The sequence below is a fragment of the Podarcis gaigeae genome (genome assembly GCF_964106915.1).
Source record: "Podarcis gaigeae genome assembly, chromosome: 12".
NCBI lineage: Eukaryota > Metazoa > Chordata > Lepidosauria > Squamata > Lacertidae > Podarcis > Podarcis gaigeae.
In genome coordinates this window covers 42,240,412-42,265,305 of record NC_139688.1, presented here as the reverse complement: position 1 = coordinate 42,265,305, position 24,894 = coordinate 42,240,412, and the positions used below count along the sequence as shown (strand labels likewise).

General features: G+C 39.2%; 1 protein-coding gene and 1 long non-coding RNA gene across 10 annotated transcripts in view; one reads left to right on the top strand and one right to left on the bottom strand.

Moving 5' to 3' along the window:
* The window catches only part of TOP2B (DNA topoisomerase II beta), a 45,754-nt gene that overhangs the window by 2,243 nt on the left and 18,617 nt on the right, over positions 1-24,894 (top strand). For 5 of the 9 annotated variants that reach the window (XM_083705472.1, XM_083705469.1, XM_083705471.1 and 2 more), the window contains exons 1-21: positions 304-823; positions 7,209-7,379; positions 7,620-7,710; positions 10,550-10,613; positions 12,353-12,498; positions 12,790-12,887; positions 14,340-14,552; positions 14,633-14,806; positions 15,696-15,797; positions 15,918-16,055; positions 16,446-16,584; positions 17,051-17,208; positions 17,340-17,465; positions 17,777-17,887; positions 18,639-18,744; positions 19,151-19,260; positions 20,923-21,015; positions 21,101-21,215; positions 21,391-21,512; positions 22,284-22,432; positions 24,262-24,493. In XM_083705472.1, the coding sequence (XP_083561598.1) occupies positions 719-823; positions 7,209-7,379; positions 7,620-7,710; positions 10,550-10,613; positions 12,353-12,498; positions 12,790-12,887; positions 14,340-14,552; positions 14,633-14,806; positions 15,696-15,797; positions 15,918-16,055; positions 16,446-16,584; positions 17,051-17,208; positions 17,340-17,465; positions 17,777-17,887; positions 18,639-18,744; positions 19,151-19,260; positions 20,923-21,015; positions 21,101-21,215; positions 21,391-21,512; positions 22,284-22,432; positions 24,262-24,493 (2,763 nt within the window). In that variant the 5' untranslated portion in view covers positions 304-718. Of the gene's footprint in view, positions 1-197; positions 824-7,208; positions 7,380-7,619; positions 7,711-10,549; positions 10,614-12,352; positions 12,499-12,789; positions 12,888-14,339; positions 14,553-14,632; positions 14,807-15,695; positions 15,798-15,917; positions 16,056-16,445; positions 16,585-17,050; positions 17,209-17,339; positions 17,466-17,776; positions 17,888-18,638; positions 18,745-19,150; positions 19,261-20,922; positions 21,016-21,100; positions 21,216-21,390; positions 21,513-22,283; positions 22,433-24,261; positions 24,494-24,894 lie in introns of those variants that run through there. The other 4 variants (XM_083705474.1, XM_083705467.1, XM_083705473.1 and 1 more) reach the window with 4 other exon arrangements.
* LOC310828531 lies at positions 6,323-11,421 on the bottom strand. The gene is made up of 3 exons (XR_014557007.1): positions 9,704-11,421; positions 7,934-9,399; positions 6,323-7,878 (listed from the first exon to the last, which is right to left on the bottom strand). It is a non-coding gene; the product is annotated as an uncharacterized lncRNA (long non-coding RNA).

Here is a 24,894-nt window from a genome sequence, read left to right as displayed (position 1 = left end):
TTTGTCACCCTTCTACACACACACACACTCCGTCCTTCAGACGGCCGGCCTTTATTTATCTATCTGTTTTAGGCTGAGGTGAAAAGCTCAAACGTGAAATAAAACGTCCGTGGCCCTCAGCTCCAGCTATAGAGACAGGAAAGGGCGGGGGGGGGGTTGGTACTACGCGCGTGGCCGTGGGCGCGCGCGTGCGCGTTGGAGGTTTGAAGGGAGGAGGGACAAGGGAGGAGAGCCTGCGGTGTGAGTGTTCGCGCGGCCGGGCGGGCGCGCGGCCCACAAAGCGAGAGTGCGTGTGTGTGAGAGAGAGGGGAAAAAACGTGTGTGTGTGTGGGGGGGGGGGGGTTGTTCGTTGTGTGGATGCGCGCGCGCGCATTAGCGTGAGGGCAACCTTGGGGGCCCGTCGGACTGCGCGTGCGTGTGTGTGTGTGTGTGAGGGCGCGCGGGCGCGCGCGCTGGGTGGGAAAAGGATCTTTCTCTGTGTGGGAAGGAACACCCCCCCACCCCCCATACACACACGCCGCCGCCCCCCCTCCCAAATCTGCGGTGCATGAGAGAAGCGTGTGTGTGCGTGCGTGCGCGCGCCTGCAGCCCTGTGCCGGCCGCGGGTGGCTTCCCTCTCCCCTCCCCCCACTTTTCTTTTTTTTGGGGAAAAAAAGGCTTTTGTAGATATATATATATATATATTTATAATTATTTATACTGAGGTGAGGGCCAAAAAATGGCAAAATCAGGAGGAGGAGGAGGAGGAGGAGGTGGAGGCGGCGGCGGCGGCGGAGGTGGAGGAGGAGGCGGCGGCGGCGGCAGCGGGGGTTTAACCTGGGTGGTAAGTTGCCTTGGCATTTTCTTTCGATTTCTCTTCCCTTCTCGGCGGTGTTGCTTTCTTTTAACAGGCTTGGCTGGAAATGGGAGGCGGAAGGCCTCGGGGAAAATAATGGAGGAGCGGCGAAGATGCTTGCAGGGATGGAGAATGGGGATGCAGAGAGAAAGGGAGAAGGGGGAGGACTAGGCTTCTTCCAGGGTGGAAAGTACAGGCTTGGGTGTTTGCTGATTCCGGCGAGGGAATGGGAACCCTTGGCTTTGGTGCTATGGGACCTTCACTTGCTGGCTTTTTGGGGGTGGGGGTGTGGTCTGCCAGGGGTTCGCAGAGTTAAAGGGGGGGTATGTGGCACCCACTTGTGTTACTGACTCTTACTCTGTGTGCTTCTTGAGTACAAGCTATAGATCACATGGCTATTTTGTTTCTGTTGATCAGTTGATAAGAAGAGGGGTCTCCCCACCCCGCAATTCCTGCAGAGTGGAAACGTTGAAACAGTTTTTAAGGCCTCTTAGATTTGTTTCGCGTCTAGCCAAAGCATTGAACTAGCAGGCTGAAAGTGAACCGTCTCTCCAGCTGGGCCACTGCAGAATTCACACCTGAACTAGTAATAAGGATTTGGGATTTATCAGTTTTCTGAAAACGGGGGTCCTTTAGCTCCATCCCTACACAAAATAGGTAAATTATGAGAGGATAAGCTTTTGGATCTTGATATAAAAATACAGTGAGTATTCTGGTGGGGAAAATATAGTGGGAAAGGGAGAGTTAAGTGGTCATGAAGCCATACGATGGGTTTTAAGATTAGAGGTTGTGATATGCTGTTTCTGGCCCAGTTGAAAGAAATCCCATTTGGAAAGACCCCAGGAGGGAGGCGATAACTGAATGGATACAGTTCCCCAATCAGTCATTTACTTCTATTTCTCTTGTTCAGCAGAGAGTTCAAACCAGGGTCACTTCCTTAATGTAACTGGCAAGAAAAGGCAACACAGCACGATGGTGTAAAGGAGCAGTTTTCTTCAAGAAGGGCTTGCTGCTACTCTAGAGCTTCATGTAGTAATACAATGTTACTACCCTAACTTCATTAAGACTGTTGCTTTGAAAACAAAAATATTTCCATTCCACTTTTAGGTGTCCTGTAAAGGAAAGACAATGTTGTTATTCTTTATAAATTGAAAAGTGGCATATTCTATGTGTGCCCCAGAATGCCTATTTTTAGGTACATAGTGGCAGCAGCGCTTTAAAAATAAGGCACCAGGCAACTCGTGGAATATTGCAATCCTTGCTGACAAGTAGGCTATGTTTCTATAACCAGGAGGGCAAACTATTCCTTGTTCTTGTGTTGTACTTGCTGGAGGAACAGTTGACATGTGCAAAGAGCAGAACTGATATTAATGTAAATGTCCCAGTTTGCTTTGTCAAGCAGTAGACTGGACTGTATGAGTGGATTTGTGAGCAGGGATGGTCTTCACCTTGGTGCTTCATACAGCAGTGGTACCCACCTTCTGATGAGCAGATTGACTTGATAATAGATATGCCTACTTGCCATTTGAAACAGTTAGTCGATCTCATAGATCTATCAGATGCACTTGCAGGTGCATGTATGCAGCCAGTGGAAAGTGTTGAGGGAATGTCATTCTTAAGTGCTTTCTAGTCTTGCTTCTTTAATAAATTAACTTTGAAAGTGGAGCTGTAATAAGGGTCACTATTTGGGATGATGTATTAACTCCCCTTGCTTTAAAAAAAAATATGTCCAGAAATGCAAATTGAGCAAAACATTTAGTATGGACACAATGGCATTAGTGTTCCAGCTAAAGCCCCAACTATCTTTGAACTTGAACTTTGAATTTAGTAGTTGAGGGCTGGGATTATTTCATTTGTGATGCATGAGCACTAAATCATTTTCCTAAAAAGTATTACTATTTGTGTGTATAGTTGTAATTGTCTGCTACTTCCATAGTCCTTGTTCTTTCAGCTTTCAAAGTGATCTATCATTGCTTTACAATATTTGTATTAAAATAGTGATTCTGCATAGATAAAAATTGGCAAGGCCTCAAACAATAGACATTGTGAGCTCTCTGCTAAAGGAAGAATTCATGTTCAAAGGTGTCTCTGACAGATTATTAATATTTATTGTGACTACATTTTAGAGCTAAACTAGTACATGCGTCCTTGGCATGGAATTTCTTATGGATAACACCATTAAACAGTGGAGTTAGGATCCTTAAATAGAACTCCCCAGCCCCCAATTGTGTATACCTGTTAAATATGTTTTGATATTAGTGTAATAACTTAATTACATTTTTTTTAAAAAAAGTTATACACTCAAAACTTTTCTGAATAAATTGTGGAAGCTGAGTAAACTATTTCTTTTCAATAAATATTAAAGTTAAAACTGGAAATGATTCACAGTGATTTTCCCCATTGTGAGTACTGGATGTAATGATCTATATCTCCAAGGGGAGGTATCTGCTCTAATCTATTTTGTATCTTTGCCAAGGGGGTTACAATTTACAGCATATTAAAGAAGTTGGGGAGACTATATCTGCAAAAGGAATATACAGACCTTAAGTACATTAACTTTACGTACATAAACATTAGCTTTTCTAGCAAAACTTTTTTGTCATATCAAAAACCCCTTAAGCAAGGAGATTGGTACACAACTAGAGCTTTTATTGTGCTTCCTGTGCAAGACCTCATTTTCTGCACTCTTACGTTGAATGTTTCTGCACATCATGCCAGTAATACATCTTGGAATAGCACATTCCTTGAATACAGAACCAGAGCAAATACGCATATAGTCATGGTAGAGGCTTGTATGTATGTATGTATGTATGTAGCACTAAAACTTGGCTTAGTTCTATGTCTGAGCCTTGACTTGTATGCTCCCCTCCCACATGGCCTGATGGAATTTTACTTTCCACAAATCCTGGCTTGTTAATGTAGCAGCCAAATAGGCAACGATTTAAAACAAATTTTGATTTATCAAGCCAGCTTCATGACTGGTTTGAAATTGTTTTGTTTAGAAACCTATCAGTATTTATTTTAAACCATGATACTTAGTTCAGATACCTAAAAGCCAGGTTGCATGGAAACTTAAAGTAAACATTGTAAAAATCTCATGGGGTGTGCATGTGTCTTCAGGCTTTTTCCAGCTCATGCACATAGCACTACACCATGGGTTAGTGTTACATGTGTACTATCCATCTATCCATCTTTTGCTGGCCATACATTTGCTTGCTTGAAATCACACTGACATTCGAAAAGCTTGTATCTATTACTATGCTCAAGTGACACATACAAACAATACAGCTGACATGCAGACCAAGTCCAAAACTGCATTTAATTTATGAAGTGGTGGAACAAATGCAGCCTTAATTCCCAGAGCTACTGGCAGCTGAAGATGGACTAATACTTTCTTCTTGCAAGCATATATAACAGGTGACATCTGTGCCCAAAGAGATGTATAGGGCTGCAGATATTTAAATGTTTCCATCTGTGATTAGTTGTTGATCAAGGAGATAATACAGAGAATGTGTTACTGTTAAAGCTGTGAACCTGATCTGGACCATCTGTTCCATAGTTTTGTAAAATAATGTGGTTCGTGTGTACGTTAAGGAACATCACTTTAAGATATTATAAGACAGCTTCTCTTCTGATGGAGTTGTAAAGTGTTTGAATCATGAACATCAGAATATTTTATACCCTATGTACTTATGACCTTAAAGAAATCTCATTTTGCTAGGAACTAATAAAAGGTGGTTTCTTTAAAGGTAATGATAAGTGTCTCACCATTTGAGAACAAACCAACTATTCTTTCAACTTATGATTAGAAGCCTTTCCTGTCCTCAAGCCAATTTAACACATTTACATCTTGGATCTATGTATGCTGACTTAGGAGTAAGTCGCAAGTCATAGGATTGCAGCCTTAGCCTTTGTGAATTAAAACCCAACATTACCATTAGTACTGTACTCATTGGTTTGGTGTGTTTTTTTAAAGTGCTATTTTGGTGTTCTCGTACAATGAGAAGTAGGAAAAGTGAGGCAGCAGCTGTAGTTCATAAAAAAAATATTAAACCTCATAGTAGAGACTTCAGTGCAGTTTAAAATATATCTTTGACCACACCTCCAAGAAATAGTTGAAAAAGGCACAATGCTTTAAAGGCATAAGAGCTTTATCTGATCTGGAATCTCACAAGACTGCTGAAATAATATGTTTCATATCTGTCTAAAACATAATAAGAATTTGCCGTTACAAAGTGTTTTACAACCTTGGAACAACAATAAGACTGGCCGTATTCACATACCACTTGGAATTCTGGTTAAGCTTAACTATGTCTTAAAATGCAGCATGCTGGTGCGCAGGGAGAAAATCACAGCCGCTTCACTCCTTCTGTGGTGCTGCAGCATTATGGGAGCCTAACCATGGTTTGCATTGGAGTTCTGTCTGAAGCTGGGCTTGTGGTTTCTCTCTGCCCCACCCTCTCCGTAATCCATGGGCTATGAACTTGGTTACAGCTTGTGCTTCAGGAGTGAGACAAATCACACTTCTGAGTTCAGACTACACTAAGGCAAACCATGGCTTAGCTCTTACGAACAGAGCAGCAGGAATAGGGGAGGAGTGAAGCGACCATGATTCTCTGTGTGGTTCACCTTTAAATTATAGTTAAGTAGTACTGCGCTGCCATGGTGTCGGTGTTCCATTGCACCAGAAGTGACTTAGTCATGCTGGCCACAAGACCCAGAACAGCTGTCTGTGAAGTGGACAAACGCCAGTTCCCTCGGCCTGTAAAGCGAGATGAGCGCCGCAACCCCAGAGTCGTTCGTGACTGGACTTAACTGTCAGGGGTCCCTTTACCTTTACCTTACTCTAGGTTAAAGTGAGATGTAGGCCAGAGTTTCTGGTCCTGTCACATTTTTAAACCTTCAGATATGCTATTCTGTGTACATATTCATGCATACATAGTTTCATTTGTATTTCCCCTTTCCATAGTTAACACATTGCTCAAAGGTGGTTTACAATATAAAAAAATACTTTAATTACAATAATAGAAGTCATAAATAATGTTTAAAAAATCAAAAAGTACCCAACCAGTTTAAATAATTCCCACATAAATCATAATAAGATCTAAAATGAAGATATAAAACAGCAACACCCCCCCCCCAAAACCCTTTCCTGAAACATAACTCAGCCACAAAGAGTCTGCTCAGCAGCCTCAGCTTTTGTAGCTGGAGTCAGTCAGGGCCCTGTTCACCCAAGGAGGAAAAAGTCCTGCAAGGCAGGGAGCAGGCCTTCCAGGACTCACAGCCAAGATGGTATAGTAGCCAAATGTGTGTGCTGGGGAAGAGATCATATGGGGGGAACAACTTCTTAGCATGTTTAGGCCATGGACTGCTCTAAAGCAGGTATGAAGGTTCTTCCCCATTCTGAAGGTAGCTAGCACTTTGAATTAGGTTCCAGTGCTACTTTTTCAGTGGGGTTGCTGGGGTTGCTGTTGTTATTCATGTCACGTATATACCACTTTATATTTTAAAGAAAAAAATCTGAAACTGTTTACAATACATTGAAACATCAAATCAGCTGGGGGGGATGGTTGAGCTATATACTCCTTGCAAAAAGAAAGTGGGGTTTAAATGCAATAAATAAGCTCTTTAGCTTACCTGCTTAAGAAAGCCAGGTGGAGATGTCAGTTACCAACCTGCAATCGGACCTGCACCAGTTGCAAAATGCGCTTTGAGCATGGCTAATTTCAAACACTGCTTCAGAGATAAAACTAAACCACAATTTTGCCCTGAGCCTTTTAGGTGTCACAGGCCTACATGTTCCTTCCTCTCCGTTGTTCTCTCCCTAGTTTGTGACAACCAGGTGCTACTTTGGGTTAAATATCAAAATATACATTTTGCTACCAACTGGGAACCTGCGGAGTATGGAGTGTATGGAAGGCTCGTTCACCTAGTGCCAAACCATGGTTTGGTGTTAACCTTTAAACCAACCCTATATGACACTTTCCCTCCCTTTTAAAAGTGAGGGCACTTTTAACATTTTGCATTATGGTGTGTTGATGTTTCCTGTATAGAGGGGGTGGAGAGAAATCTTTAACATGACCTAGTAGAAAGTGCAGAAGGTGGTCAGATAAATTCCTATATTATTAAAAAAAAACTCTTCTATAAAAGCCAACAATATGGAGGCATGTCCTCTATGCATCAAGAAAGTTCCCTCTTGGTTTGTATCTTTTCCCCTAGTGGCAACAAACATTGCTACTAGCCCAAAGTCTTTGCACAATGAAGAATTAGAAAGCTGTAGTTATTTTATTCATGGAAATGGTTCTTACTTGCGGTTGTAGAACAGTTGGGATGAATCCGTGTAGTTTGGTTACCTTTCCTCCTTTTATTTCAGACGCTTTTTGATAATCAGAATAATGCTTCAAAAAAGGAAGAACCTGAACACATGAATAAGAATGATTCAAAGAAGATGTCTGTTGAGAGAGTTTATCAGAAAAAGACTCAGCTTGAGCATATTCTTCTCCGTCCTGATACATACATTGGTTCGGTGGAACCTGTAACTCAGGTAATTTTTATTTTTCTCTTTATTTAAAGCAAGTATTTATATTGTAGCTGAAGGTATCAAACAAAGTTTCTGTGTGGTTCCCCCCCCCCCCCCCATGTCAGTCCAAATGTATGGGAGGGATACGGAGAAAAAACAGTGCTGAGAATTGAAAATAAACATGTTCTGTGAATATTTAAAGTAATAGCAGTAAATATTTATTTTAAAGTTCAGTAAAGTAAACTCTTGTTTTTGTGTGTGTAGCTGATGTGGGTGTTTGATGAAGATATAGGAATGAATTGTAGAGAGATTACCTATGTACCTGGCTTATACAAGATCTTCGATGAAATTCTTGGTAAGTGTTTATAATTGTGATATTCTGCCATCCTCAGCATTTTCAAAGTGCTTACAATGGAATAATTTAGGAGAGTTTAGAACTAGTAAAAACATGTTAGTAATCAACCATGATAAAGAGTAAAAATAGATTGTGGGATTGCATGCTCCCTTCTTTCAGGGTCATACACTTACAAATTCCCTCCATTCAACCCCTGCTGCTCTTAGCTCTTTCAGGGTCATACACTTACAAATTCCCTCCATTCAACCCCTGCTGCTCTTAGCTATGACTTGGGCTTATACTAATTTTGAACTTATTAATGTTCAGTGTGTATTTCCAGTCCAGAATTTGCAAAGATCCAAATGGTACATAAGGAGTGCAGTCAGTTCAGAGTTAACCATAGTAATTTTTGAGGAACTCAGCATTGTAAGGGACCTCTAGGGTCATCTAGTATAACCTCTTGCTGATTCAAGAAACTCACCACTGCATAACACCGTACCATTGATAAGGGTGGAGGGGAATCCTACAGCTTATTCCCTGTCTCCTAATCATAATTATAATGGCCATGTACCATCACAGCAACCTAAAATTCCTTTGATTTTATGTGGAACACTAGAACTATGCATTGGTGAGGTTTTCAGTTTTACATTTTGTATGATCAAGGATTATGGCGGCATTGGGAGCACCATAACTGAGGCTCACAAATAAATCAAGACAAGTTATTAGCTCATAAAGTATTTTACCAGCCTCCTATTCGCCCATGTCCAGGTTGATTGTCTGTGAACCTAAGAAGATAAAAATGCCAACTTTTGTAAAGATTCCTTACCCTGGTCATCTGAAGATAAATATTACTTGCCACAGGTGACTAGTGAGTGGATATTTACAAGCTTGCAATAATTTTACATCAGGAATCTAGCTCAATAGTAACTTCAGCGAAAGTACTACTGTACCATCACCAATATCATGTACAATTTTATTTATTTTGTTGTCATTTCATATTAGCTATTGGCACATGCTTGCTAAAATATTCAAGCATACTAAAAAGCTGGGAAATTGTCATCCTGATCCTCACTCTGAATCATAATACTTGATTTTAGACCATTTTATTCATCTGAAAGCCTATATTATTCCCCCCACCACCACCTCTGTAGTATAACTAAAGAGGACTGAGATGTCTGACAACTTTTTCTGTTAAAATAAATGGTCTATGAAGTTTACTGTTCAATGGCACAGAAATATTCAGTAACCAAAGCATGGCTGGTCCTTTAATCATGCTATTCCACACAATTTACTAAATTGCAAGTAGAGTTACCACATTTTATTAGCTGGCTCTTACACATTTCATAGCTCTTTTGCAGGCAGAATTTCAACAGGAATTTCCTAGCATAAAGATGCATTATTAGAATAAATCTTGCAAATTGAATTAGACTGTTGTGCAACACAGGAGCTCTGTCAAGTTGGCTGAGAATTTCCCTTTTAGTCTAGTTTCTAAAACATGATTTGTCCACATTTAGGCCAAATTCATAATATTTAGTTCAGTAAAGGGATTTTGTTTTAGAGGGCCAGAGTACTGTTTTAATGATTTCGGGGAATTAAATTAAAATTTAATATTGCCAGATCTAATAGAGGCAGGGAAGGATTATATATGTATGTATGATGTCCTGTCACATGGAAAACTTTGTAATCATGTAACTAAAACTACGTGTCAGACTACTGAGAGCCGGTGTGGTGTAGTGGTTAGGAGCAATGGACTCGTAATCTGGTGAACCGGGTTCGCGTCTCTGCTCCTCCACATGCAGCTGCTGGGTGACCTTGGGCCAGTCACACTTCTTTGAAGTCTCTCAGCCCCACTCACCTCACAGAGTGTTTGTTGTGGGGGAGGAAGGGAAAGGAGAATGTTAGCCGCTTTGAGACTCCTTCGGGTAGTGATAAAGCGGGATATCAAATCCAAACTCTTCTTCTTCTTCTTCTTCTTCTTCTTCTTCTTCTACTGAGATTCCAATACTATAACCACTTAGTTAGGAGTATGCCTCATTGAAATCAATGGCGCTTACTTCTGAATAGATGTTTATGGGGTAGTACTGAACAGGATAGTTCAGCTTATATCCTTCTTTGGTGTCCTAGAAACAAGGCACAGTTGCTTGTCACTGGTGGCTAATAGCCATGTGTTTGGTGTGGAGGGGAAGTGAAAGAGAGAAGCAATTAAGAAATGCAGCATTAAATCACAATGAAAAATAGTGGAAACAGCAACAGCAAAAAATTAAAACAAAATGTATGTGTCACAATAGCATTCTTCACGTCATAATGCCATTAAGAACTGGATAAACTAACTAGAAGTGCGTTGTAGTGTATTTTGTGACTAGTATTTCTTAAGGTGAATTAACTGGTACATTTGAGTAGCCTTTTACTGATTTACTCTTATGCCTGGGAACATCATCCATGAATTCGGGAGTCACAGATTTCTCTTCTAGATTTGTGAGCTCCAGCATTTCAGATGCCAGGGATCACATCACATTGGGGAGACATGCTTATCTTGAAAAACTGGTACTGGCATAATGTGTGACCTATCCATTGGCATTATATTTGATATTGAAAAAGTAGAAAAACTAAAAGAATAAAGTTGGGGCCATTGACATCAGAATGAAATAAGTGTGAGTGCAGTGATAAGTAACATACTAGAAATGTCCGAATGAACTCAGTGGACTGTTTCAGGAAGATCATATGATGTGTTAAAGTTTCTCAGAGGTATAGCATGTGTTGCATGTGAATACAAAAATATTTAGCTAGTTGAAGTTGGTTGGATATTTAACTAGGTAAAGTATTTTTTTACTGCCACTAAGAAATGTTTATTCGTTTTTAGTAAATGCAGCAGACAATAAACAGAGGGATAAGAATATGACATGTATTAAAATATCAATTGATCCGTAAGTAAATTTCTTTTTCTAATTTACCTGAGAAAAGGGCATTCATTTTTTTGTAGTTGATATGTTTAAGTAAAATTTGGCTTGCATTATTTAGAGTACTTAGAGTGAAGGAATGTTAAAATGCATATTCATAGAAAAGGCAGTTAAAATAGTGGGGAGAATTTTGAATTTCATAGCAGGAAGACATTTTGAACGTTAAGTCTGCAGTAGGCAATTGCCCCTGTTTTTATGGATGTGATATAAAACTGAGTACATTTTTAAGAGATTACTTCATTGAGTACTCAACATATGCAGATTTTCATTTGTACGAACAGTTTTGTTTTTTTAAAGCGGAAAACATACATGTAACACCAAAGGTGCATTTCCACTAGCAGAAAGCATTTTTTCATGGAAGGGGTCTTCACTTGGTGGAATAGCAATACATGATAAAAGTGACCCCAGTTCAGAACAGTTCTTGCGTAAGACTTTGCACAAGCTTATTCTCGGGTCTGTTCATTGCTTGCTACAGTTTATAGCCTACAGCCTGTGTTTTCCTTAATTCATTTTTATATAGTGTAAATCTTAAGACAAGCCTGGTTACTTTGGCACTGCCCTTTCAGAATTTGTGCTTTAGCCCAAATACATTGTTTCTGTCTGCTCATAGTTCTTTGTTTCCATCTTATAGTATGTATATACAGTTGTACCTTGGAAGTTGAACGGAATCCATTCCGGAAGTCTGTTCAACTTCCAAAACGTTCAAAAACCAAAGCACGGCTACTGCTGCTTCTTTAAATTCAATCTTTATTAGTTTATAATCGAAACAGACACACAGTGGGGGAGGGGGGACAAACATAGCGCATAACTCGCAAAAAGGAAAGAAAAAGAAAACAGTACAATGTGAAAACACAAACACATTTCCGCCATCGACTTCCGACCTCCTTGGTGTGGGTTCCTTGTTTCCTTGTTACCTGCCTCTATTTTTCAATAAACTTAACCTGTATTATATCTTATTTGTGTTCTTTATACCTTATGCAATTCCAAGAGTTATTCAAAGCTTTCTAAAGTTTTAATATGGGAACAATTTTCTTTTAAATATTGCCTATAGATCTCCCATTCCTTTTTAAACTTTTGGGTCGTTCTATCCCTGACCTTTTCTATCATATTCACTAGTTTCATATATTCAAGTAGTTTAACTTGCCACTCCTCTTTTGATGGAATTTTATCTCCTTTCCACCCCTTGGCAATCCAAAAACCAAAGCGCAGCTTCTGATTGGCTGCAGGAAGCTCCTGCACCCAATCAGAAGCCCCATCAGACGTTTGGTTTCCAAAAGAACGTTTGAAAACCGGAACACTCACTTCCGGGTTTCAATCGTTCGGGAGCCGATTTGTTCAGGAGCCAAGGCATTCGAGATCGAAGGTATGACTGTAAAGTATTTCGAGGCTGTAGTCAATGTGAAAACTGAGTAAGCTTGGGTTAAGGATGGCTTTGTATTTGTGAAATCCATGAGTTACAATTCTATCTTTTGCCTGAAAGGTGCCCTGAAACCTGAGCTTTCTTTTTTTTCTTTTCTTTTTTAAAGTAAGGTTATGGGGGGAAATGTGAAAAGAGATTGAGTACAGTGTGATCAGTACTCACTTTTCCTGGTACAGAGGAATTCTCCCTGTTCCTATTAGACAGCAACAGTGTGTGTGTAAGTGTATGCAAATTCAACATTGTGTGACAAAATATTTTTTGACAAAATATTTATTTACATCTCCAGTGAATCAAATATTATAAGTATCTGGAATAATGGAAAAGGCATTCCAGTCGTGGAACACAAGGTAGAAAAGATGTATGTTCCTGCCTTAATCTTTGGACAGCTGTTAACTTCCAGCAATTATGATGATGATGAGAAAAAAGTTACAGGTAAACATTTTGTTCAGGACCTATTAGAGGACTAATACTAATTTGTTGTCGTCATTTTGTAATGATTGGTTTATTTTTGATAGAAGGGAAATACTTCGCTTGGCAATAAAGTATATGCAAGATTTAATTTGACATTCCTCTAGCTGACAGTTCCTGGTCCTTCATTAATACATAATGTGCATACTTACTGGAATCCCTTGTGCACACTTAGTATCATTAGTAAATGTTTAGTAGGACAAGCAAAATTTTGGGATAAATTGTTTTCTAAATGTTTTACCCTTGTTTTTTCAGGTGGTCGGAATGGCTATGGTGCAAAACTTTGTAATATATTCAGTACAAAGTTTACAGTTGAAACTGCTTGCAAGGAGTACAAACACAGCTTTAAACAGGTATGCTGGTTTCCCTTTAATTCTCTGGACTTTCCCTCTTAGGTTGAAAAAAATCCCCCTTTTAAAAGCTTTATATTGCACAAAATATATCCATTTGTAATTCTTGTGAAAATACCAATTCGCTCAATAATATGTTTGGTACATTTGCATCTTAAGGATATTTGTCTTGTTTGAAAAAGTCCTAACATAGAACTATAGAAACGTGTGTGATTCTCCTTAATTGTCTTAACCTTAGTGGAGAACTAACAAAAAGTACTATTGTGTCATCTTTTTCAGTGCATTCAGTTTCTGGTCAGTGTGCATGTAAATTGATTTATCTTCTCACAAGAAGGTGGTTGGCCTGGTTTAGGAAAATATTATTCACTGCTGTTGTTCATAGCTGTCAACTTTTCCCTTTTCTTGTGAGGAATCCTATTCGGAATAAGGGAATTTCCCTTAAAAAAGGGAAAAGTTGACAGCTATGGCCATTTTATCGAGCCTCATTTCTAGCCTTCTCAGTATGGCATCTGACATGTATTGTTTTTTCACCTAAAAGCTGCTGTTACAGATATGTTGCAGCATAGGATGAAAATGTTTAAGTGAACTATCTATTTTTAATTTATGAACTTCTATGTATTCACATTTGCGGGTGGCACTTGCAGGTGGCGCTGTGGTGTAAACCACTGAGCCTTGGGCTTGCCGATCAGAAGGTTGGCGGTTCAAATCCCCACAACAGGGTGAGCTCCCGTTGTTCGGTCCCAGCTCCTGCCAACCTAGCAGTTTAAAAGCACATCAAAGTGCAAGTAGTTAAATAGGTACCACTCCGGTGGGAAGGTAAACAACATTTCTGTGCACTGCTCTGGTTTCTCCAGAAGCGGCTCAGTCATGCAGACCACATGACTCGGAAAAACTGTTTGCGGACAAATGTCGGCCCCCTCGGCCAGTAAAGTGAGATGAGCACCGCAACCCCAGAGCCGTTCATGACTGGACTTAATTGTCAGGGGTCCTTTACCTTTTTAATGTATTCACACTAGGAAATTTTCCAGGAAAATTTAAAAACAAAAATTGTTCAGAAATTATGTTTGACTTCCACTGCTAGTATTCCTGTAGGGTTAGCAAACTTTTAAAAGTACTTTTGTGATTTATTTACCGGTAATTTTCAAGTCACTCCATAATCATTCTGAATCAATGATGCAGTGGCCCACAATCAAGTTATTTGGTTGCAGTATCAATTATAACAGGGGAAATAGTTATTTTATACTTGCCATGTTGTTGCTTATAATCGTGTTGGGGTGGTATTTATTTTATTTTTGAAGGACAAAGTTTAAACTCTTCGTACTGCCCTTGAATACAGATTTAACATACCTGCAAACGGCAAGAATCAACATTCTTCTATGCACCTTTTTTGGTAAAATATATAAAGATTGCTACTGACATGTACTCCCTCTCTCTTTCTCTCATTTTTAAACAAAGACTTGGATGAACAATATGATGAAGACTGCTGATGCCAAAATAAAACATTTTGAAGGCGATGACTACACATGTGTCACATTCCAACCAGATCTTGCTAAATTTAAGATGGAGAAACTTGACAAAGATACTGTGGCCCTTATGACAAGAAGAGCTTATGATTTGGCAGGAGCATGTAAAGGGGTCAAAGTTATGTTTAATGGAAAGAAACTACCTGTAAGAGGCTTAGTTAATTAATTCCATAATTGTATTTGTGTGCTTTAAAACAGTAAGTAATTAATTTTGTAAAATCACAGGTGAATGGTTTTCGTAGTTACGTTGATCTTTACGTAAAAGACAAGTTGGATGAAACTGGAGTTGCTCTGAAAGTTATCCATGAACTTGCAAATGAACGCTGGGATGTATGTCTCACTTTAAGTGAGAAAGGATTTCAGCAAATTAGCTTTGTGAACAGTATTGCTACCACAAAGGTGAGTTGTTTTACATAATTTACAGTGGTTGAACTGGTAAACAGCATAAAGGGAAATGTGGCATTAAGCTAGTCATGAATGTCATGTTACTGTGGTTAAAATGTCCAACATTTAATTCCCAAGCACTATGTCAGTTCAATTTTTTAAAGAAGACATTCAGTTTAAATATTTTGCAATAAATTTCCTTAGTAGACAAAAAAGGTGAGAGACTGGCATAAGGCATGAATAGATCCATCCAGGTTATTTTGAGTTTACTGCAACATTCACACTTTTTAACAATGCCAGCCTTTCCTAACCTGATGCCTTCCAGGTGTTTGGATGACAATTCTTATTATCCCATACCATTGGCTGAGGTTGATGGATATTGAATCCAAAATATCTGAAAGGCACCAAGTTTGGGAAGACAGAACTATGCCAATGGTATGTATTCCAGGTTTGGTAATTTGTAACATCCTGTGCTCTCACATATCTTAGGCCAGGCACCCCCAAACCTGGCCCTCCAGCTGTTTCAGGACTACAACTCCCATCATCCCTAGCTAACAGGACCAGTGGTCAGGGATGATGGGAACTGTAGTCCCAAAACCACTGGAGGGCCGAGTTTGGGGATGCCTGTCTTAGGCTCTCTTATGCAGTTCATGGAATTGAGGTGTGTGTGTGTGTGTGTGTGTGTGTGTGTGTATAAATATAATAAAGAATGCTTGTGGTGTATATGTACACATGCACCATTACTAGTTTAGAGATGTTAGAATATGAGAGAGCAAGAGAGCAAACGTTTCTGGGTATCTTATTTCTTTGTCCCTCCTGTGGAAACTACAGATAAATTAGTAGTTAGTAATTCTAAAGTTTAATTCTCTCTCCTTACTGACTTTCTTTTATTTTTACTTTTAAGGGTGGTAGGCACGTTGATTATGTTGTAGATCAAATTGTTGGGAAATTGATAGAGGTGGTGAAGAAAAAGAACAAAGCTGGTGTTTCAGTGAAACCATTCCAGGCAAGTTGATCCTCGCTTCAGAGAAAAATATTGGTCTGTCCTCATTTCAGATAAAAAGGTTTATCATTTCAGTATCTTTGATTCCTTTCTTGTTTGTGTGTGTGTTTGCTTTTTGAACAGGTAAAGAACCACATATGGGTTTTTATTAATTGCCTCATTGAGAACCCGTCTTTTGATTCTCAAACAAAAGAGAACATGACACTTCAGCCTAAAAGTTTTGGGTCCAAATGCCAGTTATCAGAGAAGTTTTTCAAAGCAGTAAGTATTGCATATTTATTTGACATTTTTATGGGAAATATGGGAAATGTAATCCTCTTTGCATTAAGGAAGGGAACTATGACATTCAGATTTATGTGGTTTTTAGTATGACAGTGTTAACTGTTCAGAAATGACTGTTAATGTGGCTGAATAGAAAGTAATGAATTACCAGAGCCTTCCTGGTTTTGCTTGTAAAATACCCTTTTTTTAATAAATAAAATATTAAGGTTATTTTGCACAAGATAAATTTTGACACTGCTTTTGTGATGCAGTATATCATTCTTGGAGAAAAATGGATCCTGACACTTCAGTATATTTTATTTCTGTCAGTGTGAACCTTTTTTTGTATTCCTAAGAATGACTGTGATTTTTTTTTGTTTTGTATTATAGGCCTCTAATTGTGGTATTGTAGAAAGCATCCTGAATTGGGTGAAATTCAAGGCACAAACACAGCTGAACAAAAAATGTTCATCGGTGAAACACAGCAAAATTAAGGGCATTCCAAAACTCGATGATGCTAATGACGCTGGTAAGAGCAAACTGTCTTCTAGCATAGTTACCTGTATAAAATATGCATTTTGTTTTTTCATAAAAAGACAAAATGACCAACACATATGTTCAAAATTTTGAACAAATATATTTTCCCTTTGAACAAATACGTTTTCCTGATGCATTGTAAAAATGTCCCTATTTCAGCATTAATGTCTTCACGCAGTGCACAATTATGTTAAAGCAAGCTTCTCTTTTCCTCTTTATATTGTTTGCCACTGAAAGATTCATTCTGGACAAAGGGTTTAAAACACTTTCTTATATAATTGTTGATTAAAAGAAGCAAGTCATGTCAAATATGCATCTTGGCCTTTTCAATCAATCAGTTGCTTTTCAAAAATTGAGTTAACTGTGTGTCGCTTTCTTGCATATAGTCTTGGCTGAAGATTTTGTCAACTTAATTTTTTTGTCTCTCTCTCTCTCCGCCCCCCCCTCCCAACTTGAAGGTGGCAAACATTCCTTGGATTGTACATTGATTTTAACTGAGGGAGACTCTGCCAAATCTTTAGCTGTCTCTGGCTTAGGTGTCATTGGAAGAGATCGATATGGCGTGTTTCCACTCAGGGGTAAAATTCTCAACGTTCGAGAAGCATCTCACAAACAGGTAAGGAAAAGCCATTTAAGAAGGTGGCTAATGAGTGTATACATAATACACATATAACACACTTATGTATGTCTCTGTGTAATATATACATGCTAAACTGTTGCTTGCCTCCATTTCTGCTTTCTATACAGATTATGGAAAATGCAGAAATTAACAACATCATAAAAATTGTAGGTCTACAATACAAGAAAAGTTATGAAGACCCAGAGTCTCTGAAAACATTAAGATATGGCAAAATAATGATCATGACTGATCAGGTCAGTAAAAGATTTAGAATTCAAACAACCCATCCCACTTTGCCACGTTGCTTTGAAGATAATTCTGTTCTCCTTATCATCTCTGTATTACTTTTCATATCACTTGCCTGGCTGCCTCTCAGCCTTTATTTCACACCACCTTGGCAACACCCCCTCTTTGCTCCTTAGTGATTCGGACATTCATATTTGTTTAGCCCCCTTGAGTCCTGTCAGGGGGAAAGGTGGGGTATAAATGAATTTAAAATAAAATAAAATTAAAAATACTTCTGCCTTTGTTCAGCCTTGACATTTCATTTATTTTTTATATTTAGGATCAGGATGGATCTCACATTAAAGGCTTGCTGATCAATTTTATTCATCATAATTGGCCTTCCCTTCTGAAACATGGATTTCTTGAAGAATTCATCACTCCAATTGTAAAGGTAAGTACACATTCTTCTGACACTAATTATAAACATACAGGGACAAAAAATTCATGTTCTTTTCTGATGTCAAACATTTTCAAAACAACATCCTTCTATGTAGTAAAAATATATATATTCAGGGAATAGATACCTTACTGAGTTGAATGATATCCAAAAGCAAAAAGTGACAAAAGGAAAGAGAATAAACTCAGATACATACAAACCCTTTCTTGGATATACCAACAAAAGAAAAATGTGAAAAGTTGAAATAGAAAGAAGTGGTAGAACTAACTTGCCTTTTATTTTTTCTTCTGACTTTGGGGAATTTGGAAAGGGAACTCTGGGTTAGAGAGTTCCATTTGTTTATCAAATTGAGGCTTTGTATAAATGCTGTAATATGTTCGGAACTGTGATTTATTTAGCATTGGCACAGGCATTCGCTGCATGAGAATAAAATCACAAGCACTGGAAGAAGTATTTTCCCTGGACATTATTGGGAAGAGGCTGAACACATCTCCCATATTTCCATCTAGGCCTCTTCTCTTCCCCAATCCAATTCCTTAAGATCTGGACCTCAAATAACTTGTGGTGCATGAAGAGAGAAGGATTAATGGGGGCATGGGAGCTGTGTACTGATCATTAGCTGTAATGTGTGAGAGAGATGGAGGGGAACTACTGCACCCACAGCAATCTATTTTGAATGTAATTTTCATAAACTTGAATAAAAAAATAGCTGCAGGATCTAACTTGTATATCTTTTGTTTTTAAGGCAAGCAAAAATAAACAGGAACTTGCCTTCTATAGTATTCCTGAATTTGATGAATGGAAAAAACATATGGAGAACCATAAAGCATGGAAAATAAAGTACTACAAAGGTTTGTGTTTTAACTTCCTTGCCCAACAGCCAAGTGCCAAATCCTTTGAGATCCAGTCCAGTTAAACCTATTAATAACCAACATGTTTTCTCATAAGTAAGTTCAACTGAGTTTAGTGGGGCTTACTCTCAGGTAAGCAGGTATAGGATCATAGCCTCAACTCAAAACCAATGGAATAGTTAGTTGAGACATAGCTACTCTGAGTGCGTTCAGTGAGACTTAGTCATTACTAACTTCAGGTAAATTGACCTTTGGATTTCTTCAAGTGTAATTATTGACAGGTGGCAAGCTGTTTTATCTTTTGCCTCTTAGGATGTCCTCAAGTAGCTTTAAAATTAATTTCTTAAAAGGTTGAGATGGAAGATGGACTAAATTGGCATTTTTTCTTTCTTTGTCTCTGGGGTAGGTTTGGGCACCAGCACTTCTAAAGAAGCAAAAGAATATTTTGCAGATATGGAGAGACATCGAATTTTATTTCGATATGCTGGTCCTGAAGATGATGCCGCCATTACATTGGTAAATAACCTCCTGCACTAATTTCTTGCTGTCTTGCCATTTGTAATTAAATAGAACTCTGTCTAGTGAACTTCTTTCCACTAAAAGCCCCAAACATTATTTCCCATGTTGGATGGCATTCCAGCCCTTTGATCATTTTAGATTTCTGTTTTTGTGTCTTTCCTAACTCTTGTGAAACCAACCAGAACTGTACTCTGGATATAATTTATATAATATCGTTCATATAATTTATATATAGTATCATTAGGACACTTGCTGCTTTAGTTAAGGAAAAGGTAAAGGGACCCCTGACCATTAGGTCCAGTCGTGACCGACTCTGGGGTTGCAGCGCTCATCTCGCTTTATTGGCCGAGGGAGCCGGCATACAGCTTCTGGGTCATGTGGCCAGCATGACTAAGCCACTTCTGGCGAACCAGAGCAGTGCACAGAAACGCTGTTTACCTTCCCGCCAGAGCGGTGCCTATTTATCTACTTGCACTTTGAGGTGCTTTCAAACTGCTAGGTTGGCAGGAGCAGGGACCGAGCAACGGGAGCTCACCCCGTCACAGGGATTCGAACCGCCGACCTTCTGATCGGCAAGTCCTAGTCTCTGTGCTTTAACCCACAGCGCCACCTGCGTCCTGTTGCTTTAGTTAGTTTGCTATTAATGCTGAATTCATACAGTTTTTAAAAATAAAATACTCTACCACATTGAGTTGACTCTTCGAATGATCTATCTACTATGACTTCAAGGTTCCCACAGTAGGAGATGCGTGTAAGTGTGCCGATAAGTTGTACCTGCTGAGTAGAAAACAAGTGAAGCTGGGGGTGGGGGGAGGACATTGGGTTGGCTATATGGCTTGCAAATGCAGCTCACTTCATGCTCAGCCAATGTAAGGAGCCACCATGCAGAATAATTTGGGAAGGAGGCTATGGCACGCATCCCAGGGGCGTGGCCTCGGCACGCCCCTAGAAGGAGGCAGTCTTCTAGTTCACTATTCTCCTCTCCTGTTGGTTCCTACTTGTAAAGTATTTAATTTCAAATACATAAACAATAATTGTTTAGGATACAGGTCTAGTAATGTTGGGTGGAGGAAAAACTGTAGACACAGAGTTGACAAACATTTTCCACGTTACTATGTTTGTTACATGCCTCTTACCTGTTTTGTTAGTACTGAAATCATTTATCCTTCATTGCCTCCTTATTTCTGTTTTATCACCTTGATAGAGCGTGCAAGACATGCAGGAAAAAACTTCAGAAAATTAGTGCACACAGGCATTAAAAATTGATAAAATAGCTCATAGAGAGACTGCAACAGTCAAGTTCAGTCAGCCCAATATTTAAGATACTCTGACATCTTGGAGGTTGTTTCAATCATGTTGCATTGTTTAAAAAGCAGACTCTTGCACTCCTTATGTTTCATGATATTGCTGGTCTGAGGTTACTGCTGGACTGAATTTAACTCAGCCAGATAGTAGAAGATTCCCCTCTAAAAGTATTATTTTAAAGGAAGGCTGTTTAACTTATATCAGGTCTGGATCAGAAATGTAGGTCTGCCAAGCTAACATGGAAACCATATTCACCACCTTCTGGCCATGTGCACAATTGTCTCTCTTTTATAGCTTGCAGCATTTCCCCCCCAGTTGTGCTTTATCTAATTATAGCATGTGAAATGTTTGTAGGCCTTCAGTAAGAAAAAAATTGATGACCGAAAAGAGTGGCTGACAAATTTCATGGAAGATAGACGACAGCGTCGATTACATGGATTACCAGAGGTAATGTTTCAGTACAGAACTAAGATGGAGTTGCAAATGTTATTTCTGTCGATGTTAAAGTAATAATAGCTTCTCTTTATTTTAGCAATTTCTATATGGCACAGCAACAAAACATCTCACTTACAATGACTTCATCAACAAGGAGTTAATTCTTTTCTCCAACTCAGACAATGAGCGATCCATTCCATCCCTTGTTGATGGTAAGTGAACCTTCATGGAATATAGCATCTTCGTTTATTTATTTTGAAGAAGAGGAGTGGAAATCCTTTAAACTTTGTTTCTCAAGCATGTAATTATTGAACGGGGTATTTTTATTCTATTGGTAAAGAGTACAAATTCCAAAAATGTTTTTTTAAACTTGATTTTTCAACACAGGTTTTAAACCAGGACAACGCAAGGTTTTGTTCACTTGTTTTAAAAGAAATGATAAGCGTGAAGTTAAAGTTGCTCAGCTGGCTGGTTCTATTGCTGAGATGTCAGCGTACCATCATGGAGAGGTGAGTATGAAAAGAAGAAGAAGAGGAGGGAAATTCTCTGTGCCTTGCCTATCACTTATTTAGTTTTGCAAAATGGTTGGTTTGGGGTGGCAGGGCAAGGCAAGTTCTCAAAAGTAGGCCTAGCCTCACTCCTTATTTCATCTCTGATGGTTTCAGTGATGAGTGAGTATAGAAGACTCTCAGTTCAGCTCCCAACTTCTCATCACTCTTTTCATCACTGAAGTTATAGATTTGTTGCAGATCATGCAGGACTCAGAATTGTTGTTGTTGTTGTTTAGTCGTTTAGTCGTGTCCGACTCTTCGTGACCCCATGGACCAGAGCATGCCAGGCACTTCTGTCTTCCACTGCCTCCCGCAGTTTGGTCAAACTCATGCTAGTAGCTTCGAGAACGCTATCCAACCATCTCGTCCTCTGTCGTCCCCTTCTCCTTGTGCCCTCCATCTTTCCCAACATCAGGGTCTTTTCCAGGGAGTCTTCTCTTCTCATGAGGTGGCCAAAGTATTGGAGCCTCAGCTTCACGATCTGTCCTTCCAGTGAGCACTCAGGACTCAGATTAGCATTTTTTATTTGTGCTGACACTGGGATGATGAATGTGTTAGGGAAAAAAGTTCCAAAAACAGTGACGGTCCTTAGATATGGTGCTCCCTTCCCCAACTTGATGGGCCATTTGCTAGTTAAGTCAGTAATTTATTCTACACTCGTTTGCAGGTTAGTTTTTGGTGAGGAAAATGTGTTGCAGTAGTAACAATGCTCTAAACATTTTCTTCCAGCAAGCTTTGATGATGACCGTTGTCAACTTGGCTCAGAACTTCGTTGGAAGTAACAATGTCAGTTTACTGCAGCCTATTGGTCAGTTTGGTACTCGGCTTCATGGTGGCAAGGATGCCGCAAGTCCTCGTTACATTTTCACTATGCTAAGGTAAAATTTTGTTCAACGCGCAAGTGGAACTGGTCTTATTTAAGTGGTACAGATTGTCAGTGTATGTTTGTGATTGAGGGAGATAGTTAAAGATAACTAAATGAGTATTTCAAGCAACTTGCAACTTTTCATGGATTGTTGACAAAACTATGTGAGCCTAATTGTAAAAGTGGCTCGATTTCTTTTTAGCTAATTAGATTTCCATTCCTTCCATTTCCTAATATGTAGCGGTTAGGAAAAGTGAATAGTTTGTGCACTGCATTTCGTTTGAGACAAAGACCTCCTGTTTCCCCAAAGAAGAGACCTGCATTTAATAACTCTGGAACTCTTGACTTTCTGCTATTTAATGCTTAAACTCTGACTTCAGTGGGTGAAACGTGTTTTGGCATTCACACATTGTAGCAGAGCACTGTGTATATATCCACTGGGCATAAGGCACCAAAAGTTTTTTGCAACTAAATCCCATTTTGCAGTCTGACTTTTCTTTTGCCAGATTGTGCCCTTGAAGTTAGACATAACATACATACATACATGCTGCAGCAGTTTTCCCAGTCCCCTCCCCCGGCATTTACTTGTTAATATCTTTAGCTCCTGGTGACACACTGGGACTTCGAGCCTAAACACTAAGCCATTTGTTTTAATTCTGGTGTGCTCACAGGTTGGCTCACAGATGAGCTAGCAGCAAATGTCTTACTTCTCTAAAGTGAGATTTCTTTTCCAACTGCTTTTTCCTGGGCCTTTATAACTTGCTAGGGTTTGGGACCAGGTGCTGGAATAATAATAATAATTTATTATTTATACCCCGCCCATCTGGCTGAGTTTCCCCAGCTACTCTGGGCGGCTCCCAATCAAGTGTTAAAAACAGTACAGCGTTAAATATTAAAAACTTCCCTGAACAGGGCTGCCTTCAGATGCCTTTTAAAGATAGGATAGCTGCTTATTTCCTTCACATCTGAAGGGAGGGCGTTCCACAGGGTGGGCGCCACTACCGAGAAGGCCCTCTGTCTGGTTCAAACCATGGTAAAGCAAGACTGGGGTTGGGTTTGGACTTAACATCAAACTATAGTTAAAATATACAATGGCTTCTGGTTGTGGTTTGTTGGTGGAACACAAATTATGTTTGTCTGCTAGGTTTTCCTACAAACCATAATTAGGCTAAGGAAATCCTAGTTAAGTATTACAGGCAAACCAGACCAACGAATGAAGAGAGAAAAAGATGAAATGTTATAGGAACAAGCACCAGTAAAATGATACTGATTTCACTTTGAATAACATTTCCCAGAACTGTAGGATTTGGAATTAAAGATTACTTTTTTATCTGTCACAGGCTGCTTGCATAATATCTCTGGTATATGTTTAGTAGGTGCAGTGACAGTGAGCTATGGTATCAAAGTAGTGTTCTGCTGTGAAAATATTGAGCTAAAAATATATCCTGAATGCTAAAACAAATATAACGATGACAACTCAGATGATAAGCAGACAGAAATCTTTGGTGTCTTCATGAGCTGCTTCCAGTGAAGGTAGACAGTACGGAAATAGATAGGCCAGTGGCCTGATTTGGTTTTAAGCAAATTCCAGTTTAAGTGCACTTAATACTAACGGATTTCAAAGAGACGAAAAACATTCTTTACTATGCACAAGGCTGTACCTCAAAGTCTGTTTCAGAGGCTTCTTATACATGCACAGGCATCCTGTTGAGTGCATTATTTACTGAGAATGCTGTGCAGTATGTTAGAGGAACCATGATGCTCTCAGCTGGTGCAATAAAAAGAACATTTTATAACTTATTAACTAAAAAAACACACCCTTTATTTCCTTTCTCTTTAAAGCCCTTTAGCAAGGCTGCTTTTTCCTACAGTGGATGATAATCTGCTTAAATTCCTTTATGATGATAACTTGCGTGTGGAGCCTGAATGGTACATTCCCATCATTCCCATGGTCTTAGTAAATGGTGCCGAGGGCATCGGAACCGGATGGGCATGTAAAATTCCAAACTACGATACCAGAGAGATTGTGAACAACGTCAGAAGAATGCTGGACGGGTTGGACCCACATCCTATGGTAATGCAATGTTCACAGCAGACCAATATATTATAATGCTTTCATAAAGAAGACAAACTCGTGACCCCTCTCATATGCCATTATTTTATTTTGTCTTGACAAAATATGGTATTATTGTGGCTGAACGTGTTTTCTCAAAGAAACTTTAAAATTTGCAGAACTAAAATGGAAGTTCTGTAGTCACCAAATGATTCAATAATTGGCTATGATTCATGTTTAGCAAAGATCTCCTCACATATAGGAAAGCTAGCTTCACTAGGTTTTCTCTAGAGTAACTTTCAGACTTGGAGTGGAAGGGTGATACGCAAAGGGGCACCTCTGCATTTTCCACAGTTGTGGCTGCTAGAAAAAGGTGTAGCCACGATGGCTGCCGTGATTCATCCTAATTTTTAACTGCTCCT